General features: G+C 34.1%; 1 protein-coding gene across 2 annotated transcripts; it reads right to left on the reverse strand.

Annotated features, from left to right (window-relative positions):
- Positions 1–27738, reverse strand: LOC149770811 (guanine nucleotide-binding protein G(s) subunit alpha-like). 2 transcript variants are annotated; one of them, XM_089949088.1, is made up of 13 exons: positions 27515–27738; positions 17048–17084; positions 13975–14588; positions 12825–12897; positions 12452–12506; positions 10741–10854; positions 9008–9105; positions 8290–8344; positions 7471–7556; positions 6722–6901; positions 4701–4843; positions 3873–4015; positions 1–3440 (listed from the first exon to the last, which is right to left on the reverse strand). In XM_089949088.1, the coding sequence occupies exons 3-13, from the start codon at positions 14171–14173 to the stop codon at positions 3255–3257; spliced, it is 1332 nt and encodes a 443-aa protein (XP_089805214.1). In that variant the 5' UTR covers positions 14174–14588; positions 17048–17084; positions 27515–27738; the 3' UTR covers positions 1–3254. The 2 variants fall into 2 exon arrangements, with proteins under 2 accessions (XP_089805214.1, XP_089805212.1); XM_089949086.1 differs by lacking the exon at positions 17048–17084.

Raw genomic sequence — 27738 nt, forward strand, 5'->3', positions numbered from 1 at the left:
TGGCTTCTACAAGTTTGTTTTATTAGTTGTTTATCAACATGATGATTGCAAGATTTTAAAAAAAGACATTTCTATACTGCAGTTCAAAGTTATTGAAAGATAATGAATCTTTTCAACTTGTACCTACATAACAATAGTGGCAGAAGTATACAAATTTGCCTCTTTCAAATTCGAATGTGCCGAAGGACGCAGCCATGAATTTTGTCATTGATTTAACAAAGCTAAATGCACGTGAAGTTTGACTATCATCACAGCAGACCGCTTCTACTGTGAATGAAACTATGGTATTTGTTAAAAGCCAAAGCCACAATAGAAACGTTTAGTCAAACCTAAATTTTGGACAATCATATCGCTGGATTCGAAGCATATATTTAAGCCAAAACATCCGCTTTGTTGATGAAATGTATACTCCGAGACTGGAACATAGTCTGCAGCTATACGCAAAGTAAATATATCATAAAAACTGTAAAGTCAAATGAAATTTGTTTCTAATCGGGATTCCTCCGTTAATATGCCTATTTTTACTGAGCATCTCGACTAAATGAAGATTCCTATTTTCCAAAGTCAGAATGTACACAGTACTAATTACTGCATCAAGGTCTCTTCTTAAAATGAATGGGAAGATTAGGAAGATCGTATCAAGAAATGTCAAAACGTTTCGACCTCTGCAATTATATCGGAAGACATAATATTAGGTCAAATACAGAACTAGTATTTACATTTTTAAAGCGATCGAGACATAATCAAGATAAATAAATATCATTGTGACTGGGGTTTAATGTATATAGTCCATAGAACTATGTTAGTTTAACAGGTGATGATTTGTACGAAAATGTTCGTTATAATTTTCAGTAGACGTAATGAAATATTCAAGTAGTAAATTTGTGAACATTGTGACGTTTATGCATGATATCATCGTCTATGACAACTCGCAGTGGTAACTATTACTTTACCATGATATCATCGTCTCTGACAACTCGTTGAGGTAAATATTACTTTACCATGATACCGTCGTCTATGACATCTCGTTGTGGCAAATATTACTTTACCATGATATCATCGTCCATGACAACTCGTTGTGGCAAATATTACTTTACCGTGATATCATCGTCTATGACAACTCGTTGTGGTAAATATTACTTAACCAAAGTTCGATAAACAATATGTACAGAGGGTCCTCAAAACATGTCAAAGTCTGATACACAATGTGTACGTTGTGTACCCATAACATGTCAAAGTTTGATACACAGTATGTACAGTGTCCCCATAACATGTCAAAGTTTGATACACAATATGTATAGTGTCCCCATAACATGTCAAAGTTTGATACACAATGTGTACAGTGTGTCCCCATAACATGTCAAAGTTTGATACACAGTATGTATTGTGTCCCCATAACATGTCAAAGTTTGATAACAATATTTATAGTGTCCCCATAACATGTCAAAGTTTGATACGCAATGTGTACAGTGTCGCCATAGCATGTCAAAGTTTGGTATCCAATATGTATAGTGTTTCCCTATAACATGTCAAAGTTTGATACACAGTATGTACAGAGTGTCCCCATAACATGTCAAAGTTTCATGCACAATATGTACAATGTCTACATAACATGTCAAAGTTTGATACACAATGTGTACTGTGTGTCCTTATAAAAAGTAAAAGTATGATACACAGAATGTACAGAGTGTCCCCATAACATGTCAAAGTTTGATGCGCAATGTGTACAGTGTCCCCATAATATTTCAGTTTGATAAATAATGTAGAGTGTCTACATAACATGTCAAACTTGGATATACAATGTGAACAGTGTGTCCCCATAACATATCAAAGTTTGACACACAGTATGTACAGTCTCCCAATAACATGTCAAGGTTTGATACACATTATGTACAGAGTGTCCCCATAAGATTTCTAGTCGGATGATTAGAAATCAAATACTATGTATTAATATGTAACTTGACGTTCTCCTTCTCCTTTACAGAATTACAGTGGCATACCTCTTTCTTCCCTGATTCAAAATATATGCTGATGAGTAAAACCTCTCCGAAACAGAAAGTTATTCTAACAATTTTAATATACACTCACAGCATCGACGAGGGTGAGTTCTGAACGAGTTTCGTCCATTTAGTCCAAATGAAAAAATTCTACAACTATTCTATGATTGCACCTTCATAAATCTGTAACCATTTTCATATAAGAAACCTGATATATTCGCCTTGTTGACATTTTTTACTATCCGATATAGTTCTATGTTTAGTTTCGGATTAAAATGTATCAGGGTCCTAGGTATATTGCTGTTGCGTTCTATAATCATAACCTTGTCAGATCGTTTATATCAACTAGTCTCTTTCAAATGATGTTCGAATTCAACCATGAATCTCTGTTGTTGAAGTCAAGATACGTGGCTATAGTCTCAGTCACACTATCCACAATAAGCTTGCTTCCAGCGTTGAGACCAAAACCTCTCAGAAATTTCTCTCTCCGTTTAGTAATACTATAACGTTAAAAAGTATCTTTATAAAAACCCAACACATTTGTAAGCCTTTTCCCACAATGACAGTATTAGGCAGATAATTTGCAAGTAAGACGTGTACAAATTTATTTTGTTCTCCAAATACAAGGAAATAGCGAAAACATCTTTTGTTTTTATTTCCAATTGTGATTTCGAACGGAAAAATAACAAAATAAATATCGCTGTCTGACGTAGCATATTCAACCGTTTCTCCACACAGGAAGCAACGTTAACAGAAAAACATAGCGAAAACATCTTTTGTTTTTATTTCCAATTGTGATTTCGAACGGAAAAATAACAAAATAAATATCGCTGTCTGACGTAGCATATTCAACCGTATCTCCACACAGGAAGCAACGTTAACAGAAAAACATTGCACCTTATTTTCAAAGAAAATATCCTATTCAAGAACATCATTCAAATTTGCACATTTATTCCTGAATATTATGTGAAAACGGTCATCAGCATTTAGCATGAAAACGTTCCAAGTAAATCAAATAATGGCTTCGTACGAAAGTACACGCACGAAGTTGGACTGTTGAAAAAGAAGCCTGCGAGCTATCTCGGGATGATTTATCTGTATTGCACTAACAAAAGCTCCTACCCACTTATGATACATTTTATAAAGTTCATTTAAACGCTTGTAGCACTAAATGGTTGTATTCAGTGCCGTACCATTTAGCCCTTGCCGAACTGGAAAGAATTATATGCTTAATTCCTCGGAGGCTACGTCTGCTACTCAAATAATTCCGAATCGCTCCAGATGTTTCCGAATGATCAAGTTCCTGCATCCATTCAAAACATGCTGTATGTTGTTTGTGTCAACGGCACAAGTGTAGAAATATTCACACGTATGATGCTGATGCCAGTCTTTTGAAACATGCTGAATGTCAGGCCGAAGGCTTATCTCTCCTTTCACAATTTTCTGTAAAATATAAAATAAAAAAATATCTCGACATTGTTATCTCTGTCTATGGCTAACACAAATCTACTAATCTATATTGCGGTATACGTTCCAATTTTCTCACAGTACGCACATCGAGTTGTCAAATGAGTGATTTATAATTGGCACAAATCCCAGATTTTAGCCTAGAGAAATGCTCCGAGACATAGGCCCCTCCAATTTCATTTAAAGGCCTATTAAATCTTGCCAGCATGGCAAATTAGAGATAATACATTTGTTAAAAATGACACAATTTGTAATGACATCAGAGTTTTAATCAATGATTCATACAGTACATACTATGACAAAGAAACTATAAAAAGATAATTATGTTCCTGTGTGTAATAAACAAGAGAAACGAGGTCAAAAAAGAGGAGGAAATTTGAATTTTATACAAATAATTTTTATACTCACAATAAATAAATGTTTTATGTACACTGCCGTTTTTATTATGTCTGGGTTAACATCCGGTCGTGATCCGGACCTTGAACCCCTCCTTCGCTTTGAATCACCATCTCGTTTCAGAAACGAGTCGAGGAATTCAAGTTTCTCAGTGTCTGAAAAAAGTCAGTAAATCAAATATTCGAGTGATCAATCAATCAGTTAGTGAACTGGGCCAAATTAAATTAATACAGTTATCACTTTTTCATGGATTCGTCGAACCATCCATACGGAACAAATTCAAAAAACAACAAGCAAACCGATATTTCTATGGCATAATAACATAAAATAACCACATCATAAAAGTTATGAAAATAGTTTGAGATCTCTAAACATTTCTGACATTTTTCTGAGATAATCGAATATTATAAATAAGACAATTAATTCTGTTGTAGAAAGTTAGACTTTATGACAGGAAGCAAAACTCAATAATGCTATTGTTATATATGCATATAAAATTGACATCGAATCTCTTAGACATACTTTGATATTTTGATATGTCAAATCTTTGCAAAATGTCTGAGACAAGTCTTGTAAAACTCGGAGATAACAAAATATAATAAAAGAAATGAAACTGGCCGAAAGAAAAAGAAAGCGAAGAGAAGAAATAAAACAAAGACAAATAAATGAAATTGAAAGCTGTGCCACTCCTACATAAAAATACGAGAACTCCCTCTAACCCACTCCAAAAGTTTCTAAACTATAACCACCTTTAATGTCTAAATATCATTTTAAACGTACGTTGAAATTGTCGTAGCAGTAAATGAAAGAGTAAAAAGAACAGACAATTATGTCATTTACTTGATGGATTAAATGTATTGTAGTCAGGAAAGATGTCTGGATGCTTTTCAACCAACTCATGGATGGATCGTCCCCGACACACCTTTTCTGAGAGAATATCAATCTTGTTGATGAACAAGAGAATGGACACATTTCGTAGAAATCTGTAAATACATTAATACTTTGGTGAAAACATTACACGACACTTTGACATCTATAATAACTTCTGGACTGGCATATTAATCGCTAATCGAAATATGTCGATTTTTCGTGTGCACATTCAGGGACAGACTTAGCGTCAGACTGAAAGTTCACCTTCAGTGATGGATTTGGCGTCAAATTGAAAGTTCACTTTCCGTGACGGATTTAGCGTCAGATGGAAAGTTCACCTTTCGTGACGGACTTGGCGTCACAATTGAAAGTTCACTTTCCATAACTGACTTAGCGTCAGATTGAAAGTCTGCCTTCAAAGACGGACTTAACGTCATAATGAAAGTTCGCTTTCTTGACAGATTTAGTGTCATATTATAACTGTACATTCAGGAAACATGCTTAGCGTCAAGTTATAAATGTACATTCAGGAACAGACGTAGTGTCAGGTTATAAGTGTACATTCGGGAACAGACTTAGCGTCAGGTTATAAGTGTACAATCAGGAAAAGACTTAGCGTCAGATTTTAAGTGTACATTTAGGAACAGACTTAGCGTCAGGTTATAAGTGTACATTCAGGAAAAGACTTAGCGTCAGCTTATAAGTGTACATTCAGGAACAGACTTAGCGTCAGGTTATAAGTGTACATTCGGGAACAGACTTAGCGTCAGAATGAAAGTTCGCTTTTCGTAACAGACTTAGCGTCAGGTTATAAGTGTACATTCAGGAACAGACTTAGCGTCAAGTTATAAGTGTACATTCAGGAAAAGACTTAGCGTCAGGTTATAAGTGTACATTCAGGAACAGACTTAGCGTCAGGTTATAAGTGTACATTCAGGAACAGACTTAGCGTCAGGTTATAAATGTACATTCAGGAACAGACTTAGCGTCAGGTTATACGTGTACATTCAGGAAAAGACTTAGCGTCATGTTATAAGTGTACATTCGGGAACAGACGTAGCGTCAGAATGAAAATTCGCTTTTCGTGACAGACTTAGCGTCAGGTTATAAGTGTACATTCAGGAAAAGACTTAGCGTCAGGTTATAAATGTACATTCAGGAACAGACTTAGCGTCAGGTTATAAGTGTACATTCGGGAACAGACTTAGCGTCAGAATGAAAATTCGCTTTTCGTGACAGATTTAGCGTCAGGTTATAGTATACAATCAGGAAAAGACTTAGCGTCAGGTTATAAATGTACATTCAGGAACAGGCTTAGCGTCAGGTTATAAATGTACATTCAGGAAAAGACTTAGCGTCAGGTTATACGTGTACATTCAGGAAAAGACTTAGCGTCATGTTATAAGTGTACATTCGGGAACAGACGTAGCGTCAGAATGAAAATTCGCTTTTCGTGACAGACTTAGCGTCAGGTTATAAGTGTACATTCAGGAAAAGACTTAGCGTCAGGTTATAAATGTACATTCAGGAACAGACTTAGCGTCAGGTTATAAGTGTACATTCGGGAACAGACTTAGCGTCAGAATGAAAATTCGCTTTTCGTGACAGATTTAGCGTCAGGTTATAGTATACAATCAGGAAAAGACTTAGCGTCAGGTTATAAATGTACATTCAGGAACAGGCTTAGCGTCAGGTTATAAATGTACATTCAGGAAAAGACTTAGCGTCAGATTATAAGTGTACATATGGGAACAGACTTAGCGTCTATTTTATGCTAACTTTGAATAGAAAGATAAATGGAAGATAACAGTTGAGCATATCTGTCACATGAGAATTTTGTCTAAACAAGTGAAGCAAAAATGCATTGTTCAAAATAAATACTTAAACACAATATCTCTCTCTCTCTCTCTCTCTCTCTCTCTCTATATATATATATATATATATATATATATATATATATATATATATATATATATAGAAATCATAGTTACCGGTTTTTCCATACTTGTTCGAAAATTTCAAGCGCCTCAAGAAGTCTGTTTTTGGAAGAATCCTCTCTGAGATTTTGATCGAAGCTGCTACAGTCAGCCAAAAACAAGATGGCGACCACGCTGTCAAACATCTGTATCCACTTTTTCCTTTCTCCCCTCTGACCACCAACATCATACACGCTAACAATATGAAGATATGAAATTCAGATTCTTAAGGTGCTTATACTGCTAGAAGAGACTTTAGTTCATCGCTTCCGACTTAAAAGTAAACAATAAATTCAAAGCCTATAATAGGAAGACATATCGTTAATCAACAGGAAAAGCGTATGAATTTCGAACAGAGTATCTCCTGGTTTATATTCTAAGTACTTACTTACTTTCTTAATTACTTACTTGCTTTTACTTATACATACATACATGCATACATACATACATACATACATACATACACACACACACACATATACATACATACATACATACATACATACATACATACATACATACATACATACACAGGGCCGACAATGGGGTGGACAACCGAGGAGATATCCCCAGGGCCCGGGTCCGTAAAGGAGCCCGTGCCGAACAACACTTTAATTTTATACACGAAAAATTTTGTTTGAACAAGAATTATGAGAGGTCCGGGTGTTTCTTACCCCGGGGCCCGTGATCCCTCTCTACGGCCTGCATATGCATACATCATGCTTGCTTACTTGCACAATTACGCACTTATATTTCGGGCGTACCTAAATTTGACTTGTTGTCCAGCATCCGGGACATCAAATTCAATATGTTGTATAGAAGTTGTTGTCACTCGACACCGAAGGATATCCTGAACAAGAAAAAGCCATAATTTCTTCATTAAAAGAACGATTGGAACACTAACAAGGTAAAAACAACATGACTTACAAAAATGAATATGCAACGAAGGAGCTTTGAAAAAATGCAGACACGTTTACTTTCTCAAGAAATGATTGAAATGCATGTAACACCATCAAGAACTCGAAATTTTGTATAGAAATCAATCTCTCTCTCTCTCTCTCTCTCTCTCTCTCTCTCTCTCTCTCTATCTCTCTCTCTCTCTATCTCTCTCTATCTCTCTCTCTCTCTCTCTCTCTCTCGTCCATTATTCTAATATTAAACGTTTCTTCTGCTGCTGTGCGATTGAAAACCATCCAACGAATCAAGCGACCAAGCAGCCAAGCAAACAATCATGTCGCTATTCCAGTATTTGTATACACCAATCAAATTAACCTTCAGCTGCTTAAACCAATCCTATCATCATCAAAAGGATACACTTTCCAAACTTTAACAAGAAAAATAGATTAATACCTCCGTGGTAAGTTCTAATTATCTGCTATGAAAATCGCATATGTAATTAATGCGTAAAAAAAAACTCAACAGCAAACTTCTATAACCATTTTTATAAAAGGACACTATAAATTCAAATTCAATTTAGTAGTAGTAGTAGTAATAATAATAATAATAATAAGAAGAAGAAGAAGAACAGCAACAACAACAACAACAAGAAAAAGCACAAGAAGAATAAGAACAAGAATACAAACCTGATCTGTAGGGATATAGTCCTTTTGCCGTATGTCCCCGATTCGATCGAGAAAGCTAGTTAAGAAAGAAATAAAGTTAAAATGTTGACAAGTATCTGAGGCAAAAAGCACAATATCTGAATTAACAACACTAATTAAATTAAAACTTAATATCTTATCTTTGCAGGTTTGGATAACTTAAAAACTGTCAAAGACAATGTAACAGAATACATTTAAACGCTTGCAACGTAAGCTGGTAGAAAATCGTGCCAACTTAAAAATATAAATCTAAGCGAAATGTTCATAAATGAGAGAGAGAGTGTGTGTGAGTGTGTGCTTGACTTAGATTGTCAACGTAGCTTTAACAATTTCTCAGTCATATCTCTACGATGTCTGCAGTATGGCAGTTTATATTGATGTCTAGCACTGGGGCATCATGCCGCAGACATGTAGCATGATATCCCACACAGTCACATTATCCTGACACCGTGCCGACCAGTCTTAACACTAACCTCTTAATGCTGAGCGCCAAGCGAGGCAGTTGTTAGTACCATTTTTGTAAGTCTTTGGTATGACTTGGCCGGTGATCAAACCCACGACCTCCCGCATCCGAGGCGCACGCTTTAACCACTAAACCACCAGAGAGAGAGAGAGAGAGAGAGAGAGAGTTTTAAAATTAAGAAAGAAAAAAAGATACAGCTTGTCGGATTGACAGTAGATAAGACGTGTCGTTACTTACTATTTTGCCGAATCTAATAGCTGATACTCATGCGATCGTGAATAACATTCTTGTACGCCTCTATCTTCCCACAATCTGGCCGTGTACTCCATAAATTCCTGCAAGAGCATGTATTTTTTAATTGTGCTCTCAAATATAAGACCATAGTAGTATAAAATAGCTACAAAGTGGGAGACAACAATGGAGTACAATATTGTATGATTTAAAGCCAATACACTGTCTAAGGTCTATACCGCCAACACATTGGATAGATATGTTTGAAACGAATTCAGTCTGGTTTATTGGAATTACCTTTACAATCCTGTATATGCAGAAAATATGTGCTCAAGAAAAAAAAATGGCTTTTTATGAGATACGGTACATTTATTGGTTCCATGACTTGTTGTTCGTCTTTCTTGCTTTAGAAACATTCCATTCTGATATTTCATCCTTTTTCACAAATTTAAAGTTTAGAGCAAGGGCAAAAAAAAGACACAAACTTAAAACCGAATCCGCGCAGTAAACATTTTTCTTTTTTCGTGAGTATGTTAGTAATTTCTGCAAAATTGATTCGTTAAAAAAAAACTAAATTGTTGACAAAGATTGTCAGCAAAACAATTGTCCATTCATCGCAGGAGATCGAAAATACAGATATCAAAGAAGCTCTAAAACGATAAAGTTTTATTTACTCGCACAAAATAAATAGTTCGACATGTTCTACCTATAATAAAATGCATTGTGATCTGGTCCAATAAAATGTTCAACCGAAAAGTTTTTTTTTTCTCTTAAACTCACTGATGAATATATTCCGGGCGCGATAGTCGATAAAAGGGAGACATTGATTCCAAAATAGATATTTTATAATTGTAGAGAACAATTGACAGTTCTGTTCAAAACTGGCTGATACCAGTCTGAATATTTATACTGAGTCATTCTCGTGGCCATTACCGGTATCTAGGTCCTAATTTTATTTACCTTCACAAAAGATCGTAAATATCGATTAAGGTTAAGATGAAAAGATTAAAATACTTAGCCCATAAACCCAAAATGTATTATTAATAACAGGAAATTAAACAAAAAGAAATAAAATTAAAAAAGTAGAATTTATTTATTCGATAACTAATCTACCAATAAAATTGACCGCATTACGCAAGATTATATATTTTACCTGACAATTCGAATAATAAAATATGACGTGATTTTCATCCAAACACACCTTGCTTTTCTGTTTGTAAGTATAGATATGAGAACTTATATCATTTTCATTGTTCATTTATTATATCCGGACTCTTTTTATTTATAGATTCAATGGTGTATGTTTACATCAAGCATGTAGCTTAAATCACTTGAAAGCTATTATGTTATTACGATCTTTTGTTCTTGGTTTCTCATATATATATATATATATATATATATATATATATATATATATATATATATATAAGATTCATTTGGGCTCAAAACGCATATTGTGTACCGATGCTTGTTCGCACTTCGAGCACTTTGTTGTAATATAAATTCCCTTTTTAACCATAAATTTTGTCGTAATATAAATTCCTTTTTTAACCGTAAATTGGTTGTATAAGCGTTTTGTACTATACAATATCGCCTGATTTTCCGCATCACGCATATCACGTCACTACAGGTGCACTTTTGCACTACTATACATGTACGTATCATATTGTAATTTGATGCATTAATAGACTGGTACTTGTGTATATACTGCCACACTTTGTGCGGTATGAGTGAGCTACCTTTGTATTGTGAACGTCATCGTCACCAGCTTTTCTCAGAATAAAATTCATTTCTTCTTGGTTCTCGGCGTGCTCCAGAGAAATTCCAAGCTGTTGCATTGCCAGAAGAATCATCTGAAATTTGATTTGAAAGTGCGTAAATAAGAAAGCAACCTTGAAATACCTTAAAGAAGACAAGCTGATTCAAATTAACGAAACGAATTAAATGCTCATCTCTGATTATTACTGTACTTCCGTACTTACCATGACCACGCACAACATCACAACAGACACCTAACTGTCACTTCTTGGATTCCTTCGTAGAATTCAGACAGAAATGATAATAATAATAATAATAATAATAATAATAAGAAGAAGAAGAAGAAGAAGAAGAAGAAGAAGAAGAAGAAAAATAATACCAGGCCTAGACAGTATTAACAATAATAAAGCACACTTGCACTGACGATATATTTTTATAATTTGTTAATTTAATACTCTATTACACGACAAATATAACATTTGTTGACTGCGTGACTGCGTATGCTACAACTCAGATAAATAAAATTTTCCAGAACTTTATGCTGCTCGGTATGTTTTAAGTGAATTTAAAAAAAAGAAAGTAATAGATACAGGCTTAATTGTTTTAAGTAGCGCCTTTATAAAACAGTGCAATAAAATAGTTCAACACATTAAGGGACTAAAGATGCTAAATAGGCTGTGACCTAATTCTCTTTCTAAACGGAAAGATGTAATGGTCTTTATTTCACAAGTCAGCATGCAAACCATCAACACAAAAGGAAAGTGTGTGGCGAACGTGTGATCAAATAATAGACACGTGCTTGCCTGGGTAACCAAATAAGGAACTGAAGCACACAAAAAGTATAACGTAAAGTAAGTCTTTCACTAAACACTTTACAATATTAGCTAACATATAAAAACATATACACCGACAATATTACATAAACAAACACCATAAAATTAAAAAACATAAACCTGCTGACATAGTTACGAATGTAAACCTTATTAAGTCTTTAAATATGTTCTTGTAGTTGAAATAGTTGAGTTTTAAGATCACTCTTCAATGAGATCACAGTGTCATTGCATCTGAGATCTATGGCGAATTCGTTCCGCGTAGCTGGGCCCTGGTACGCAAAAGACCATTGTCCGTAAAACTTCGTTTAAACAGATAGAACAATAAGAATGCGAGTATCGAAAGAGGAGCGCAAGTTTCTAGGTGGGGTATACACATAGGTGAGGCACATAGGTATATATTTGTTTTGTTTCTGGACGGATCGGTTAGCCAGTGAAAGTTACAGAGCAGTGGGATGTGTTCCCAAATTCTTTGCACTCTAAGGATCGTCCGAGCACCTGTGTTTTGAGCAATTTTGAAAACATGTAGTAAATTCTGAGACGAATCAAACAGAATGAATTACAATCGTCCAGTCTTGAAAGTACTAAGGGTGGGTAGGTGGATAGATGGATGGATGAGTAAGTTTGTAGTTTCTGAGTAAGGGTGGATTTGTATCCTTTGATTGCATGCTATCAATCTATGTTTGCTTTTGTATCCTCAAAGATATTATAAGGTCGACATTTGTTGACATAATTCCACCTGAAGACTGCCTTTTACGGATTGTATTGTAACGGATGTATATGAACACTGACATTTTAAATTATTTTATAATATTGACCACAAAACTGTTGTCATAATTGAAAATAAAATCTAAAGACTTACAACAATTGACTCTTTGATATTTCTTCTGATGTCCGTAATCTTCCTTATCCGTTCTCTGAATTAAAAATTGACCAAGTTAAATAAATAAATAGGTTTCATAGTACACGAATCGATTTATAGGTTGGAACGTACTTTTTTAAGTATGTGTTATTTTTCATCGTTGAAAAAAATATGAATTATAGGATTTGACATAATATTGGGAACATTAAGGCAGATATTGGTGATAATCTTATTTAATTTTAAATCGTTAAGAATAAGCTATATCCCTTTTAAATCAATACAACCCTTTTTGCATCCGATCTGTGGAATTTAAAAGAATATTTAATTTTCATTTTCGGAAAAGAGGAGATTAAAATATGCAAGTAAAACTTACTGTGTATCGAATCCATTAATGTGGATTATCCGCATTTGCTTCGTTATTGTGCTTTTTCCAGATTCCCCAGTACCTATATATACATACATATATATATATATATATATATATATATATATATATATATATATATATATATATATATATATATAGAGAGAGAGAGAGAGAGAGAGAGAGAGAGAGAGGTGGGGGGGAAGGCCTGTCAAGATAATTTTTGTTCACCATGGCAAAACATTTTAGGCAGTGGTGGTGGTGAAAAGAAGAAACGACGAAACGAATGAGAAGATGGAGCAGGAGAAACATCATTATATTAATTAGGAGCTGGTAAAAATGGAATGATAATATTTTTTTAATGATCACTGATTAATTAAAAAATATACAAATAAGTAGAGACAGTACACTGGAACTTTATCTTTCCTTAAGACTGCACCATCTCTCTCTCTCTCTCTCTCTCTCTCTCTCGTGTGTGCCTAAGTATGCTGAAGTGTTATTAGAAACAAATTTAAACAAACAAGATATTTATCGAGCTGATTAGTGTAATTAATTATTTTCGAATAAGCTGATATAGAAACCAATCTTATTTATTGTAGTCGTCGTTATCATAGTTTAGATAAAGAATGTGTGTGTGTGTGTGTGTGTGTGTGCGTGCGTTTATTGAGAGAGAGAGCATCCTGCGAGTAAACTGACCCTGCTAGATGATGTTGTAATAACCGATTTTGTTGCAAGATGTGTGTCGAAAATGACGTCGATACAAAGAAATATGCAAAGAACTTGGAGAGGGGTTCCTTATTTCTACTTCGACAGTACAAGCTTGGTGTTATGAGGCTTGAGTGAGATATTGCTTTGAAGTGAAATATTGATTTTGCTTTGAAGAGAGATATCGCTTGGAAGTGAGATATTGCTTGAAGTGAGATATCGCTTTGAAGAAAACAATAATTTATAACATCATATTTACAGTATTTGATATTTACTTAATATTTTTAAATGATTTTATGATTCTTCGTGTATTTTTGTGAGTTTAGGTTGGTGTGTGGTTATTGCTTATGAGTCCATATCAGTTTTTCCCGACATATCTTAGAAAAACGAACTCATATTTAATCAAACTAAAATAAGTTTGAAACCGTTGACAAGTAAATAACTAAATAAATACCTAAAAGCAAAAGTTTCAGCCGCTTCAAATCATCTTTGTAATGTTCTTTTAGAAGTTTGCTCAGTTCCTTGTCACGACAGTGCGCTCGTTTGGCTTCTTCATGTGTGGCGTAGTGTAAAAGCTCCCCCTTCAAACAGTTCCGTCCCATGCATGACATAACACCGTCTTTCATTTGGGTAGGTGAACAACTCTTGTACATACGCTAATATTGTTCTATACCGACTGTGACGAAACTCTAAAGCATTGCAAACAGAGTTTAACCAATGTTAACGTTATTAAATATTTACTCCAAAAGTCTCAGCTAAAAGGTTATATCATATAGAATCCAAGCGTGTCACTTTTGTTTTAAACAGACTCGTCAACTGTACAGGCTTCAAAAGACAGAGGACTGTTAGGTCCGTACTGCGTCTGAATAGTGCGATGCAACCATGTCTGTCTCGTTTGGAAAGTAGTGATTATTGTCAACCCATGTAACTATGGCATACTTAATTCAATATCATATAACACGATGAAAACATTCATGTCAGGTAAAGAGGTGCAGTCATGAAGTAATAATTTGTTTATCTTTCATGAACTTGTGGTCTTCGCTTCTTTCACATAACTTGGCCCTGAAACTGATAACAAAAATAATTCTTACAGCTACAGCCAGGCCTACATGTCTATGATCCTGATAAATCTAAACAAAGTGAAAAATTATTTCATGCAGTTGTAGAGGCAGCAAAAAGGTAGCTGACAAAAAGAAGCTAAACTCAAATAGCTCCTTCCATTTTGCCCTCATTTCAGTAGATAATTTTCAAATTGTCTTACTCGTTTCGCTTGATACAAATGTTTTGTATTTTCTTATCTAGAACAAACACCTCTCAAATTATAATTGTTAGGTCCTTACATGACTAATTAGCTTGTCTTACTCTTTCTACATGAATGTTGCCTTTCAACCGACTCAGTCCTTGTCCACTGATCCTTCTCTTGGCTTCGATGTTTCAAAAATATTATTCCAGGTTAGAATTCAGTATAAATTACAGTGAATATCTTTATCCAAGAATTTTGTCAGAGCACTTTTGTATTTCCACACCTATGCTTAAGTCTCAATCATATATGAACCTCTGGTATTGATGCAGTTTTCTGGGCATGTTCAAAGTTAAATATATCGAGTATAGGCTAGTGCTTTGATCAATGTGCTGTGAGCAATGGAGAAAACATCGATGGAAAACGTTAAACATTATGTATAATTATCAATGACTAAAAAAGACTAAAAATGTCATTGTTATACATATTTTAACCATGTGTCAAGCGTTTAATAACTACAGGCAAACATAGATGGATGGTTGAAGCTTTCTCGGTTACTAAAGCAACAATGAATATCAATAATATATTATCTGTAGCTAAAATAATTCTTAAATCCAAAGTTTGCAAAAAATTACAAATATTGCTCATACTCAAATCGGTTTAATTAATTATAGTATTTTGTAAACGTATTTATTTACGTATGGATAGACGATAGATAGATAGATAGATAGATAGACAGACAGACAGACAGACAGAGATATTTGGAAACCTTAATGCTTCGGTATTCATTTCAACACACTCATTCTCATACTCAAATCGGTATAATTAATTATAGTATTTTGCAAACGGATTTATTTACGTATGGATAGACGATGGATGGATAGATAGACAGACAGAGAGAGAGAGAGAGAGAGAGAGAGAGAGAGAGAGAGAGAGAGAGAGAAGATAGATAGATAGATAGATAGGTATGGACGGACAGTTGGATGGATGGAAGGACAGAAAGGTAAATAGATGGATGAATTGATGGATATATTGTCGGAAAGATATATATATATATATATATATATATATATATATATATATATATATATATATATATATATATATATATTCTATTGCCAACCAATCGTTACGACTTGTCTGTTACAATTGTGGGGCTTCAATTTTTTAAAGAAGTGTGAACGGCACAACAAAAGACAAGCTCTTCAGACTCAGATAACCTGCTTTCCTTATATTACTTTGGGATCAATGCTTAGCTATGCGCTATTGTTGGCATTTTATAAGGTTTACCTCTCCACATACAACTCAAAAGGTGAACTCAAAGTTGTCGCCTAGGTAAACTGTTATCTCAGTGCTGGGTTATATTTTGACATTTTATCACAACCACGTTTCTATATTTGGAAACCTTAATGCTTCGGTATTCATTTCAACACACTCATTCCGATAAAAGGTTGATATAGTTGATTTATACATTTGGTCGGCAGTGTGAACAGTACACTCGGTTGCGAAAGTATGACAGAATACTTACGTTGTATTCATTCTTATCGAGAATATTCATATTTTATACTTATTCTCGCCAAATTCGCTCATTTTTACTAATAACAATATTAATACTAATAAACCAACTACTACTACTACTAAAACAACCGCTACAACAACAACAACTACTACTACTACAACTAATAATAATAATAATAATAATTCTTGAACTAGTACATAACGCAGCGTTTAAATCATTCATAATCTACAACTGTATATATTAATGGTTAATACCTCATCAGTACTAATGGCGAGATAACTGTTAGCAAGACTCAGTCTGAACTTAACTGTTGTGAAGGACAATTGCTCCTCCTCAGGACCTAATTGGCTGGTATCGTTGATACTTAACTGATTCATATAGGCAACACGTGATTGACATGACATGAAAGGTAGTTAATTTGAAGAAAATATTAAATTACTAGTTATATTTTTTTAACAATAATCATAGCAAAAAAAAATTTATTTGAGTCAATAGTTGTTTGTTTTTTTGCGATAACATTATCGGATAAATCAGCACCTAAACCTATGCTGATGGACATCTGTCGGTATGATTCACTTATTTATTAAATTGTGCAGGCAAAATGTCACCGCAGTGCATCAGAGTGCATCTTATACACTTTCCGGTATTTCTCGCGGCTTTTGATATGCGGTTGGTTGAATGGTCGTCTCGGGGATCTCTACAAAATATTTCGAGATCAAATGCTATGTTTAACAGCTTGTAAATTCCCGTGGAATAACACAAACATACCTCCTGTGGCAATTTCAGATTTCTTCGCCACACACGGCTGTTAATAAAAAAAACAAAAATCAATCATATGCAACTAAAGCTCATTCAGTTATTTGAAAGTTTCAAGTGGAAAAATCGAGGAACGCTCAAGTCAAGTCACGTGACCAAACAAATAAAATGTTCAAATTTTCGAATGAGCGGAAGGCGCATTGGATTGGTGGCTGTAACTGCTGAATAAAAGGAAGAGGCAAAAACAAAAAGTAAGAGGAAAATACAAATAATTCGTAAAGATAAAGCGTCAGTTGTATAAAAGGATCATTGAATAATCAATTTATAAGGAAGATAGATGGCATACAAATTAGTAATATTATTATTATTATTATTGAATTATATATGTACCCGACCACATCAAAACGATTCTGCATTCTGTCTCCGGTAGTAGTTCCTCTCCGTCGTGTCTGTCCCCAATGTGGGTCTCACTCGGTGGCATGTAACTGTTGATTTATTGTGTGATCTATTGTGCGGTGTCATTAACGTACGACAAAACATGAAAATCATTTATTTATTAGCTAGTTTTTTTTAACTCCAGTAAACTCCAGTTTATGGACATGTTGTCTGTATGTGACAGGCTCATTATGGTTTGTTTGAATCAATCAGACCAGCTACATTGTGTGATTGTAACTGGAGCATAATAAATGTAGGCCAAGGAAAACAATTTTCAATGGAAATGTTTGGCCCGTTACAGTTTTGATTGATAGAGACGGCTTTAGATATGGGTTACTTTTATCTAATGATCCGAGCCAAGAGGTACCAAATATTGTATGTACCCTTTTAAAGACTATCGAGTAGGTTGAGACGCTTTGCATTTTGGTTTGTTTGCATTTTCCTGTGGAACTGACCAATCGCTCACTCATTAGAATACCACACCGTATTAAAACAAATTTGATTGATTGTTAATCAAGCCAATACGAACTAGTGTGAACACCTTGTACATGCTGTCAATTTCATAACACTTGGTTGAAAATTGATGTTATAATGATTTCTATTTATAGTTGGTTCATAGTGCCAATCAGCTACGTGCTGGACATAGACATCTTATCATTGTGCTTGTGATAACGTATTGCCTGATACGAATTCTCGGGTCATAATTGGTGAGCGGCACATGAATGATAGCTGCATACTGTTTTTAACTATAATTGAACTATCTCCAGAGGAAATAGAACCAGTCGTCTCATCAGCGTAGCAAATCATATAAAATCAATGTAAATTAGTGTTCATTTTTAGTACACAAGAAAATATCTATTAAAAAATGGCGAGAAAATTGTTACTTTAGAACGATTTGAATTTTTATATGGTATAGAACGGCAGCCATATAGGTGACGCAGAATAAGGCTCAAACTCCGACAAGCTGTCTTTGTGCCCGTATATCACGTGATATTCACATCTATAGCAGTTGAAATTTCGATGTTGTATGTCGAGAAATCCAATATCACGTGTTGGATCAAGTTGGATAAAGTTCCGGTTGCTAAATCGAGATTTTAGATTTTATATGTTGCATTATACAGTCGTGATTAAAAGTTATATTTCCTATATCGACCTTTTATAGTGGAAATTTTGAATTTCACAGCGGTGGTTGAAATTTCAATATCATATGTCGAGAATCCATAATTCACACGTTGAATGTAACTGTTTGTGATGAAAGGTCCAATTCATATGACGAGTATTTAGATTTCAGCTTCTGAAGTGTATAGTAACGATTAGCAGCCTCCCTGTTTAAAAACAACGCGGTCCGTTCACAAGAGCGACCTCTAGCGAAGAAATTCTTAGTAATTTATCGATGTGTGAATGATAACTTTCAAACTGTAAATGCATGCCATGCAATGGCGCCTCATAGTTGAATACACGAAGGATGTATAACACTCGATATTATTTTGAATTGTTAAAGTGGACATTGTGTAATTTTTACTTTTAACACCAACACATCATTTCACCATACAAAAATATCAATTCTGACAAGCAAAATAAAATGACCAATCACCGTTGTGTAATTCAACAGATACAATCTAAAAAGTCAACATACGAAATGACACTTTCAGCACAATCAATGTGATTCAACATGTTCAGTTGATACTCTCGACAGATGACATTACAATTTCAACAACCGCCATGTAATTCAGAAGATGCGGTCCGAAAACTCGACATTGGACATCGAATTTTCAACCAGCGTTGTGTAATTCAACAGATGAAATCTAAATACTTAATATGTAAAACGGAACTTTCAACATAAACTCTATGAACCAATACGTTAATTAGGAATTATCGACGTATAACATTTAAATTTCAACCACTGCCGTGAAATGCAAACGACACACACTAAAACCTCGACATAGAAAATATAACTTTCAACCACTACTGTTTGATTCAATAGATAAAATCTAAAATCTCGACCTAGAAAATGGAACTTCAAGGACAACCATTTTTGATACAGCACGTGAAACTGGAATTTTGGACATGTGACATTAAAATTTCAACGGGAGCGATCTGATTGCACCAGATTTTGTCCGTTACGGCGCCTCAAAGTTTCAGCCGTCCGTCTTGTCAATTGACTGTCGATAAATGGCTCGTATTCCTTGCACGAGGAAATTAAGCAAATTTCATTCGGATTTCCACAGCTTGTTTGATAAGGGAAGACACAAAAAATATGCCTTTTAAATCACAGCTAGTTTGCAATACGTGTTAACTATACATGGATAAGCTACATATACTTTCAAGGGAAACCGAGCGGTTTTCATCCTAGACCTAAAAAAGGTAGATTCATGTTTCAGTATTGTTGTCATCGTTGTCGTCTTTATCGTCAAAATTGTAACCATTTCCATCAATTATTATTATAATTATTATTATTAGTAGTAGTAGTAGTAGTAGTATTCACAGAGGTACTAGCTAGTACAAGGTGATGAGAATGTAAAGTTGTTTTGTCTGTAATTGGAGACACTAATGTAGGACAACTTGATTTGTTGAGAGAGCTACATTTTGGACACCATTCTCCACCAAGAATCGTTTTAAAACTATTTGACACTAAGAACAAATATGAGAAGGTATTGGAACCGTTACCTTTTCTTAGTTCCTTTTTGTGACTAAATACCAGCTATGTGCCAAGATATTTGAGCCACAATGAACAAAGCACAAAAGCACGTCGAATATAGGTTGTCCTTTGAAATTATATTTTGAAATAGAACAGAAGGCTCTCTGTGTCAGAGTAAATTTTTAGTCCAAGAATAAATGTAGGTAAAAATACATTGTCTTTGAAAATCCGATGTCGTGCTAATCGTTGTAGATAGTATTATGTTAAAACAGTGTCGCAACGTCCTATTTAGCAGTCTTTGCAATTCGCATAATAACCTGACACTGATGGTTTGATAAACGTCTTTTATAATAGAACTTAATCGTACATGCCGAATAATTGCAACTGGTTGTTGAATCCTTACTTATTAAATATAATTCCAGAAATATTATTTATTTAATTATTAATTCATTCAAAGAAATAATTTGTTTTTTCCTTTGCGATTTTCAATAAAAATTTACTTATGAAACTTATGCCAGTATAAGTTGCAATTCATTCATGGAAGAAAATTTTCCAAATTTTCGTTATATCAATTTACAATCTATGCTCGCAATTAAGCTGGGTCTTATTATAAAAATAGACCTAGATCTACCGACGAGAACGTAGATCTGGATATGCGCGGTTTGCAGTTTGATCCGACTTACACGCGATTATATACGGTAATTAAAAATTACTATATATATATATATATATATATATATATATATATATATATATATATATATATATATATATATATATATATATATTGATTTTCATTTTTCATACATATAGAATCTTCCGGAATGTTCAATTAGTCTTTTGCTGCCTTATCATTGATATTATAATTAACTAAAATCCAGCATGACCTCAAGTCAAAAACTAGCATTTTCTAAAAATAACCATTATCTAATGGAAAATATTTCTTGCATAATTTAAAGAGCCTTTTTAATTTAAATCATAATTGCCTATAAAATTAACTTTGGCTTCTCCAAAAACCTGACTCAAATCATTATGTTTACATAAATGAAATATAACAAAAATTAAAAAAGTAAATCAGGTCAAACAAACTTGAACTCAATTTTGGACAAGGCCAAGTCCAGTAAACAATGTTACATTACAATAGTATTTAATGGAAACAAACTTTGTTAAATCTAACAGACACAGTTAAATTAAATATATAAGACTTCCCCTCAGAAAGAAAAAAATACAATAAAGCTTTCTTTTTACTACAAGTCAAATATGCATTTAGTAAAAAATAAAACATGAGATGAAATCTTATGAATGACACAAAGTATACATTAAACAATACATTTCTAAACAAATGAAAGTGAATCTGCTATTAAATTGTATTTTCCTTTGATGTGCCTGAAATCAATATTATATTCCTGTAAGAATAAAATCCACCTTAATAATCTCTGATTTTTGTTTGTCATCTTGCCGATGACAGTAAGAGGGTTGTGATCACTAAACACAATAATCGGAGAAGGAGCTAAACTAATGAAAACTTCAAAGTGTTGTAATGCCAATATAAAAGCCAAACATTCCTTCTCGATTGCGAAATACTTTATATGGTGCTTATTTAATTCCTTAGACAAATGGATGATCAACACCATTTTCATCTTCTTTAATCAATACTCCTCCAACCCCAACAACACTTGCATCAACAGACAGCTTAATTGATTGGCTGAAATTTGGAGCTGTAAAAACTCGTGCGCTCTTAAGTATGGCTTCGAAATTATCAAAAACCTCCTGCCATAGTTCAGTCCCATTAAAAATTGGATTTTTTGCTTAATAAATATGTCAAGGTTTCAACAATTATAGAAATGTTGGAACACAATTTCCTATAATATCCAGCCATACCTAAAAAACGCATCAGTTACGTTTTACTGATAGGCACGGAGCATTCAGAGATAACCTTAACCATAGCATCTATAGGTTTAACTAGTCCATGTCCAACGATATGTCCCAGAAAGGTTATACAAGCACGGCAAGCCTCACTTTTGGATAAATTAATTGTCAAACTTGCATTAGTGAGTCTGTCAAAAAGTTTCCCAAGTGTCGCTAAATGTTCTTTCCAGGTTTCATTGTAGATGATGATATCATCAATGTAAGCATCACAATTATCTTGACCATAGGTAATCATGTTCGTCAAACGTTGAAAAGAACCTGGCGAACCTTTCATTCCAAACGACATCAATCTATATTGATAAAGTCCATCTGGAGTCACAATGCCGAAACTTCCTTCGCTCTTTCCGTCAGTGGAATTTGCCAAAATTATTTCAGAAGGTCAAATTCTTTGACATACTTTGCATTTCCAATTTTATAAATTCAGTCATCGATTCCTGGTAATGGAAATGAATGTGTTTTAGTCATACCATTCACCCTTCTATAAGCAGAGCAGATGCGGAAAGTATTGTCTGGTTTCGGAACAAGTATATGGTGAACTATTGTCATTTTTGCTCGGCTCAATGAAATCATTCTCCAGCAAATACTGAATTTCTCTTTGCAAGTATTCCTATTTGAGAGGCTTCATCCTGTACCGGCGCTGTTTCACAGGTGTAGAATATACAATTTCACCGTCATGGTAGATATTGTTTGTTCTTGTAGGAACATCTGGAACGAAGTGCTCATATTCAAGTAATAACTGCTTAAGTTCATTCCTTTCTTACTTTTGCAAATGTGAAAGTTTCTGGTCCCGATTATTCCTAATTTCTGGATTCCAGCTTTGTTACTCCAAAATCAACAGAGTCCAATTGCTTTCCTTCGCTTAAATCCTCACTGATTGGGAGAAGTACAACTAAATTAATTGCATGATTAACCTGGCTATCTCTCTCAACAAACTCCTTGAACGTATTTATGTTGCAAATTTGTTTTGTTTTTGCCTCCCATGAGTAATTATGGTGTAATTTAGATCACTTACTTTCATTTTAACTGCATAAGGACGGTAATACTTGGCCTGAAGAGGATTTTTTGGTATGGGTATAAATCAGGGAATTCATTTTCAACAGCATCGACTTTCTGATCCAAACAAGGTTTGTCAGTTACAAGTGGGTTAACAACAACCTTATCTCCAGCTAGGCCAATGCCTCGTAATAAATGAATATCCTCAATTGGTCAAGCATACACTGTTCTGACTGTCACGTGTCCTGAGACTAAGTTTGATGACACATTTACACAATGGAGAGGAACATTAACAAAGCCGCACTCTACACCCTGAATAACACTCTCATTAGAAGAAACTTATCAGACAGAGGCAACGTACCTGACAATAAAATTCTCTGAGAAACTCCTGTGTCCCTTAAAATTTTAATAGGGATGGGATTGGTTGAGTCGCCCATGAGTGATATAAAACCCTTCGACATGAACGGTTCACAATTTTCCATAGTAAAATCAGACTGGTGTTTATTAGACCCATCAAATGTATTATTTTCAATACCTGACAGTGACCTCTTAGAAATATGAGCATTTGGAATTGGTCTGTCTTGATTCTGATGCTTATTTTTTCAATTTGTCGCAATCATAAGTAACGTGTCCGTTTTTATTGTAATAAGTACACGTAGGAAGAGATAATGATTTTTGATCAAGCTTATCAGAAACACGATTTATAAAAGTTGATAATTTTTCACCAGAGAACTGCTGAGTGGAAGACTTGCCTACAAAAGAAACTTTGTGAACAAAGGACTACTTGTCAGCAATACGAGCAGCATTTTCCAAGGTTTCGACCTTATGCACATCAAGATAAGTCTTGATGTCACCATGGACGCAATTCTTGAGCTCTTCAAGTAATACGAGTTGTCTGAGATTTTTGTAATCTTGATCAACTTTCTTGGCTAAGCACCACCTGTCAAATAACTGCTCTTTTTCTCTTGCAAATTCGACAGGAGTTTGTCAAGCTTCATTTTTATAGTTCCTTAACGTTTCCCGATAAGCATCAGGGGCTAACTCATAACCCTGTAAGATGCATTCCTTAACCAGATCATAGTCTGCACATTGTTGTACTGACAGGGATGCATAGATGTCTCGGGCTTTGCCAAATAGTGCACTCTGTAATAATAGAGTTCAATGCTCTCTTGGCCATTTCGAATTTGTAGCAATTTTTCTCAAAATGTGGAAAATATTTGTCTACTCTTTTTCTCTAAAAGCAGGCATTAACCTAAGATTATTTGTAAAATTAAAACCTGAATTTGTATGTAAAGTGGGAACGCGCATTTCACTTGCCAGCTCTAATTCTCTTAATATAACTTGATATTCCCTTTCTCTCTCCTCTTTCTCCAATAGCATTTGTTTTTCTTCTTTCTCTAACTGCATTTGTTTTCCTCTCTCTCGTCTTTCTTCAATGGCATTTCCTCTCTCTTTCCTCCTTATCTAATTGCATATGCTCCTCCTCCTTCTCTAGTTGCATTTGCATTTTTTCCCTCTTTTTGAAGTTCAATCGTTATTAACTAATTCCATCTTGTATTTTAATTTAAATTCCTTTATTTTTATGTTAGATTCTAATACAGACATACTGGTCAAAACCAAAGCACTTTTATCCGAAACATTCTTTTGCACTAAATACTGGACTAAAATATTTTTATTTCTTGCTTTGTTAAAGAAGATCTTGCCTCAGAAATATATTTTCTGGCACGTTGAAGCAATTTATCTTTTTTCAAGAAGTCTAACTGCTCCTGGGTAGGATTTGAAAAAAGATATCCACTTTTGATGACATTGTTTCAAAAGCTTACTGATTTCAATAAAGATTTCTTAAATGTGAAATACTATTTGGGATTTAAAATTACGAAACTAGGGGAAATTAAATTTCAAAAACAATGTTTTCTGAAATATTGTAGCAAAATTCGTATCCCGGATGAGCCCCAAATTTTCTGTTACGAGTCTATGCTCTTAAAATGAGTAACAGAAAAGACAGAAGTCAACAAGCTTTGTAAAATTCAACAAATAATGTATTTCCCTAGAATACTTGTTTACATGAATACAATTTTTGTTTTTTAAAAAGTCAATCAGGTCAAACAAAATTGAACTCAGGTTAGGAAAAGATCAAATCTAGTAAACAATGTTAGATTACAATAGCATGTAATGCAACAGAATAATTAAAAACTAACAGACAAATAATTAAATTAAATATACATAACGGTATTTATAATAACATTAAATTACAATGTTTTACTCCATGTCTGCAAGTTTGTTAGAAAAATGTAGCGCAGGTGGATTACATGTTCTTTTACGAATGATAAGAAGAAGAACAAGAATAAGAAGAACAAGAACAAGGAGAAGAAGAAGAAGAACAAGGAGAAGAAGAAGAAATAATTGGTTAGGCCAGCTTTAAATGGTATGCAGTAGACAAAAACTTACACATGGTCTTTTCAATAAAGTTTTCTTTAACCATATCTCATGTTACACTCATCAACAACATCCAGCTCTTTCTCTCCCACTCACAACCATATTATGTGGATCTCCTAGCCGACTCCGTTTTCAAGAATATTGTCCACTGCATTTCATTATTATTATTATTATTATTATTATTGCTCCCTTTCTTTGAGATTTATAATTTATGTGACATTTAATACATCTCCATTTATTAAAATAATTAAGAGATTTATTTCTTATATTTTATTTATTCAATGACATCGCTTGATTTTTATGCGGGAGGTCGTGGGTTCGATCCCCGGCCGAGTCATACCAAAGACTTAGAAAAATGGTACTAACGGCTACCTCGCTTGGCGCTCAGCATTAAGAGGTTAGTGTTAGGACTGGTCGGCCTGGTGTCAAGATAATGTGACTTTGTGGGACATCATGCTACATGTCTGCGGCATAATGCCCCAGTGCTAGACATCACTATGAACTGTCACAATGCAGACATCGTAGCGATATGACTGAATAATTGTTAAAGCTACGTTAAAAATCCAAATCACACACACACACACACACACACTTGATTTTTCATGTGCACATGTGAATCTTTGATACGAAAGTCACAACCTAATTATAGGTTCCAGATTCTGTCTGTGAACGTGTGTATTTGTGTCTCTTTGGTGTCTATTATTATTTAAACCTCATAGCTCAATTATGTGATACCTTATGCTTACGGTTTCATAGCTATAAACAACTGTATAAGTAAGTCTAGAATGATACTTTTGTGGAAGCCCACTAGAACACACAAAAAAACGAACAGTAATATATAATTAGTACAGATATAATTTCAGAAGTTCTTCGGGTTTCAAAGTGCTAATTGTGACTTGCATACAAGTTTGTCATATTTTCTATCATATCTATCGATATTTGACAACATACATACATACATACATACATACATACATACATACATACGTACGTACGTACGTGCGTGCGTGCGTGCGTAAAAATACATACGACCCGCTAGTTTTGTTGTGTCGGCTCTCGTTGGGGTTTGTAAAAATGTAGCACCCAAAACCCTGCCATTTTGATTTCTGTCTTAAATTATGAAATCTCGATTGATTGATTGACTGATTGATTGATTTATATTATTTCAAATTTAAACAACAAAGTACGTAATATTTTAAATGTACTGTATTGTTATATAACTATTGCAAAACATAATATATCAAAAGTAAATCAAACTCTCTTACAGTCCTTTTAAAGTCACATCACGCACACACAATCATATATATATATATATATATATATATATATATATATATATATATATATATATATATATATATATCTATATATATATATATCCAAATAAATTATATTGCTTTCAAGAGAAACACTTGTACAGTCAATTTATAACATTATCGAAATAAAATTTAATCAAGAATTTTGTAAGGTTTATTTGAGGTCAGTGTACGTTGACGACCCTATATTAGTTTTGCTTGTTTGTTATTTCTGTCTACAATTTGCCTTTTTACCTCAGCAAGAGAAAGTTCGACAAAGCGGGTTACTATTTATTTGTCAACAGACCCATACTACATCAGTTTGATATCTGAATCCTTTTGCTAACTCTTGGCCTCAGTTTATGGTGGATCCCTACATTGGCTTTAAAAAAATACATACATACATACATACATACATACATACATACATACATACCTTTCTCTTAAAGTTTAATTATCCCCTACTCTCAATTTACAATTGTTATTAAATTCTCTTAATGTAAGCATTCGACATTAACATAGAAACCGACAGAGTTCAATATTTTATGTTGGAAAAAATGGAATCTTAACTATGAAGACATCTATTACAAGACAAACAAAGAAATAAAACTAATGGCAGTCAGAAAATGCGGCTTTTATCAAAAACGTATCATGCTTTGTCTCAGAGAAGTTTTACAGTGTACAAGTATTCACGGATAGGTAAAGTACATGCTGAAGGAAGAGACTTGTGAAAATGAATATCGTTTCACTTACCTTATTGAATCTGCACACTGACTGCACACCGTGGATGCAATTCATGCAATTGAAGAACACATAAAGAATTTGCGTAACAAACCCCGCAAGTTTTGACACCGCTACAATTAGCAATTACATGCCGGGTAAATCCGGTATACATCGATTCATTTAAGTGTGCACTGGCTTTAGAATTTCCTCCACGACGCGACATATACAGGTAACGCGTCTATTGTGTACATACT

This window comes from Sinohyriopsis cumingii, unplaced genomic scaffold (genome assembly GCF_028554795.1).
Source record: "Sinohyriopsis cumingii isolate HCF-2022 unplaced genomic scaffold, ASM2855479v2 utg002301l, whole genome shotgun sequence".
Taxonomy (NCBI): Eukaryota; Metazoa; Mollusca; class Bivalvia; order Unionida; family Unionidae; genus Sinohyriopsis; species Sinohyriopsis cumingii.

Bases quoted from the DNA above. Each gene is read 5' to 3' on its own strand.
- LOC149770811 (XM_089949086.1), bottom strand. From the start codon at position 14,173: ATGTACAAGAGTTGTTCACCTACCCAAATGAAAGACGGTGTTATGTCA. The intron at 8,345-9,007 runs GTAAGTAACGAC...TTTCTTAACTAG, and splicing joins CTATTAGATTCGGCAAAATA to CTTTCTCGATCGAATCGGGG. The intron at 3,441-3,872 runs GTGAGTATAAAA...TATATTTTACAG, and splicing joins ACATAAAACATTTATTTATT to AAAATTGTGAAAGGAGAGAT.